General features: G+C 40.6%; 1 protein-coding gene across 1 annotated transcript; it reads right to left on the reverse strand.

The window, feature by feature from the left end:
- Positions 1–398: 398 nt before the first annotated feature.
- Positions 399–1,537, reverse strand: LOC104460906 (MAX gene-associated protein-like; the record flags this gene model as incomplete). The annotated part of the gene is made up of 1 exon (XM_010073327.1): positions 399–1,537. A coding segment is annotated over exon 1 (1,064 nt), but the record flags the coding sequence as incomplete, so codon positions are not given.
- Between the last annotated feature and the right edge of the window lie 2,485 nt (positions 1,538–4,022).

A 4,022-nucleotide genomic window follows, 5' to 3' on the forward strand; every position in this document is an offset into this window, starting at 1 on the left:
AAAACAATTCACACAGGCAGTTACTGACAAAACCATAAGAAGAACAGCAACGTTTTGGGGGCTGCAACGTGCTCTGTTTCAAACTCTGAAAAATTAAATGTAGCCTGCTAAAATACTAAGAGGGTTAAGAAAAATCCCTCAACACTTCTTTACAACAGGAGTTAAAGCAACCGAGGAAAAAATACTGAACTCTGACACTCCTCGGACACATGAGCAAGTCCAGACTCACAGGTGACTCCTGAACCAAACAAAAGCTTTCAGTTATCCTAAAGTGTTCTGCCACTTTAGCCCAGGCAAACTTTAGCTGTACATCTGTATTCTGAGTACCCTACTATTTCATCTTTTTCCAAATACCCCACTCAAGCAGGACTTCAGCTAAAAACAGAATGTGAACCCACCTGTCAGAGACTTCTTGTTTCAGCTTTGGCATGTCACCCGAAGGCAGGTCAGTGTCCAGGAAACCCAGAAAGTCCCTTTCTGCATTAAAGGACTCTTTGTCCAGATCAGTGTCTGATGAGTTTTGACCAGTGAAGGAAGAATCTACGCTTCTCTGATGCACATCTAACGCATCAGCTTCAGCGGGGCAACCACGAATGCCAGCAGCACTAAAAACATCACCTCCTTCCAATTTTAAGGTACTGTTATGTTTCACATCACGCCGAGGACGACTGTTCAACCCATCATCTCTGAACCCCTTAGCAAAAGGATTGTAATCGATTTTCAGCTGGGTAATCTGGATATTCTGGTAGGCCGTGACTGCGAAGAATTCTGTCTGTGGAAAAGTAAATGTATGGACATCAGGGCCATTGAGCTGAATGACTTCCGTGGCTTTGTCTGCAGGAACCAAGTGAAGTCGTGGCAGATAACGATGCATAGAATGCAAGATTATATGACCCTCCTGGTCGAAGGTATTGTTGGTAAGTTTGAGTTTGTAGAAGGATACTGGCCGGTGCATCCAGTACTGGCCAGTGGAAGGGGATTCTGGATGAATAAACACTCGCCCAAGAACATGTGGTTCTGCCTTCCCACTGGGTTCCCACCAACGGCCATTCCATTTGTATCGGTGATTGTCCACAGGAGACATGTCCATGACTAGGATGTACCTCTGACTGGCATTCAGACCTGTAATCCAGTACCTACAGGACGGGAACATGCGCCTCCCCTGCTTCGACAGAACCATCTCTGTGTTGTGATGGTAGAATTCATTCCACATACTGTTGTTATCTAGGGTGACGGTAATGCCCCCTGAGACACAGTCAGCCGGGAGGCAGGTCTTGACTTTGGATTTCACTGGAGTCGATACGCTGCTGGCGAGAGCACAAGCATCACGGTTTGCTACTAGGATTCCTTGGTCAGCTTTACCATTTCCCTGCTGCTGTTTCAAGATGACAAAAAAAGCAGGTGCTGCACCAGATACAGTCCCACCATCCCGGCTCGCCAAGACAATCTGCTGTTTCTCCATGATGAGCACTCTTACAAGCTCTCAAATCAAACGCAAATTGTACACAGTTCTGATAACCTTCTATGGGTGTTCACCATTCTGGAAAAAAAGGAAAACACAGTTAAAATTATTCAGATACAGCCTAAGAAATAATTAAGTCTCACGAGAAATCCTTTTTGTAACAGTTCTCCACATAAAAACTTAAAAGATAATCAGTAACATAAAATCAAGAACCACTGGGATATATCAAATCAAGGTTGCTTGTGTGTATATAACTGAGGCGTTACGGACATGGGGGACTATGACACCTTTAAACTGCATTTTCATACAATGCTTTGCCACAACATGCCTCGTTGCTTTCCTTGATATTTCAAAGTGCTCTTTGTTCTGATATTGCCTCAACTCTTCAGATCATTTGCTTAACAAACAGCATTTGGAAAAATGTACAAAAGTTTTCCGAAGAGCAAACAGCACATCTCCAACACAAAGGCAGAAGTCATTTGCTCTTGCCATAAAGGGTTCTCAGAGGTCCTAAACGTCTCAAAAATTAAAAGGAGGAAATAAAAGAAAAAAAAAAAAAGTTGAACACATTTTCTCCAGATTTCTTTACTGAAAAAAACTGTGTGATTGCGATTTCTTTGCCTGCCTGCTGCCCAACTCGAAAACTTTTAAATGTCCATAAAAGGCAGAGATAAAGAATATAAGGGGGAGGGGGGGGGAAATTCAAACAGGTAAGTTTTGGGGAAAAAAATAGTTAGATTTATCTGCATATACACAATCCCACTTCTGTGTGTCTACCTCACTATGCATTATGTCAACAATAACAAAAGACCATAAACAACTCCATATTTCAAACAGCCTGTACATTTCTCAATGTGGAAGTTTAAAGTATGCACTTCTTGTAACTCACAAGAATGTCATTCCCACACTCAGGTGTTTGTATTTTGATCATTACATATGGAACACAGCACTGACAAGAAATGACTGATTCTTGTATCAAATGTCTAGTTTCTGGAAACCAGAGACAAGAGTGAATTACCCTCACTAGGAGTTAGCTGCTTGAAAACAATCCTATTTCTTTCCAGACAATTAACTCAAATTCATGAGTTTTAAGTGAAATATGTCAACAAGACATATTTATTTTGTTAGGACTGGGTTGCTGTAGGAGGAAACACTCCTCTGTGCAAAACAGCTGCCACATGCATCTGGAAATGATCTCAGAGCTCAAGAGGCAGGCAAGTTATACTCTATGATAAATGTTCTTGACACCTACAAAACAGGAGACCTACTTCCACCCTTTAAACTTTGCACTTTAGAACTCCATGTAAAAGCTAAATTGGAGGAAAAAACCAAAGCTGTTCTCCACAAGTTTTGAGATCTGTGATCTGTTTTTCACTTTTACTTTCAGGAGGAAACACTTCCCCACAAACACACCTACAACCACCCACCCACCCAGGACTACTAAGAGTCTAGAACATAAAATGAATTACCTATTCAAAATCAGCTTCATACTTTCTATGTTAAGAATGTTGTCCTGCTTTTTCAGAAGAGCACATCCTAAGCCCCAGCAACACTAAAAGCTATCCCTGAAAGAAGCTTTTTCATGTTCATCTATAAAAACACAACAGAAATATTCATCTCTGTTAAAAATCAGATACATGGAGTGGGGAGAAAGAAATCGCATCCTAAGCTATATGTTACTTTCCACCAACTTACCCTCTCTACATACACATTCTGTATGTTTATATGTATATTGAACATACAATATAGGGAGTTCACATCACTGCTGTGCAATATACATCAAATTTGATATTAGCTCATGAACAAAATACACTATCAAAATTATTTCAAATCGCATGTAAGATATGCACAAAGCCTGTAACTTTAAGTTTACTTGAGGTAGGAACTTAGACATGCCAAAAATAAATTCAGAAAAGCTCAATAACCATGCATTCAGCAAAAATTCTATGCATTCAAAGAGCTACTGAGTCACACCTTCAGTTTTCCAACATTTAAAGTTCTTACATTGCACTGTTGTAGTTATTTCTACCATAAGCACTGCTTACAGTATCAAATCAGTCTAAGATGTGCGTGGTTACAACGTGATTATGTGCAATTACAGTAGCCAAAAGATACATTATTCTTGCAACACATCGTGTTAGTGCTGAAATAATTTCACACATTTTATTGCACCTGATCATACACACGAGCCTATTTTATTATAGCCCAAGTTTCTACTCCAGTATTTCAAGTAAAATATGTGTGTGTATTCGCAGAAGCTGAAGTTATCATCAGTTTCAGAGATTTCACTTCTCTACTCATATGCAGACCCTATATTTGAGAAGCACCTAACTAGACAGCAGTGGCCAAAAATACTCCAAGTTGCACTGAGATGTGCTAAAAGCAGGAAGACAGCCAGATGCGGAAGAAATCTGTTTCCAAAAAAAAAAACAAACCCCAAAACCACAAAAGCCAAAACACCCCAACTACAAACAAGAACACGATTTACGTGCCTAACGCTCGCAGGCACGCAGTTCTGCCCGGGTTTCTCGTGCCGAAGGGCACGCACCGTTAGACACGA

This window comes from Pterocles gutturalis, unplaced genomic scaffold, assembly GCF_000699245.1.
Source record: "Pterocles gutturalis isolate BGI_N339 unplaced genomic scaffold, ASM69924v1 scaffold12877, whole genome shotgun sequence".
In the NCBI taxonomy this organism is placed as follows: domain Eukaryota; kingdom Metazoa; phylum Chordata; class Aves; order Pterocliformes; family Pteroclidae; genus Pterocles; species Pterocles gutturalis.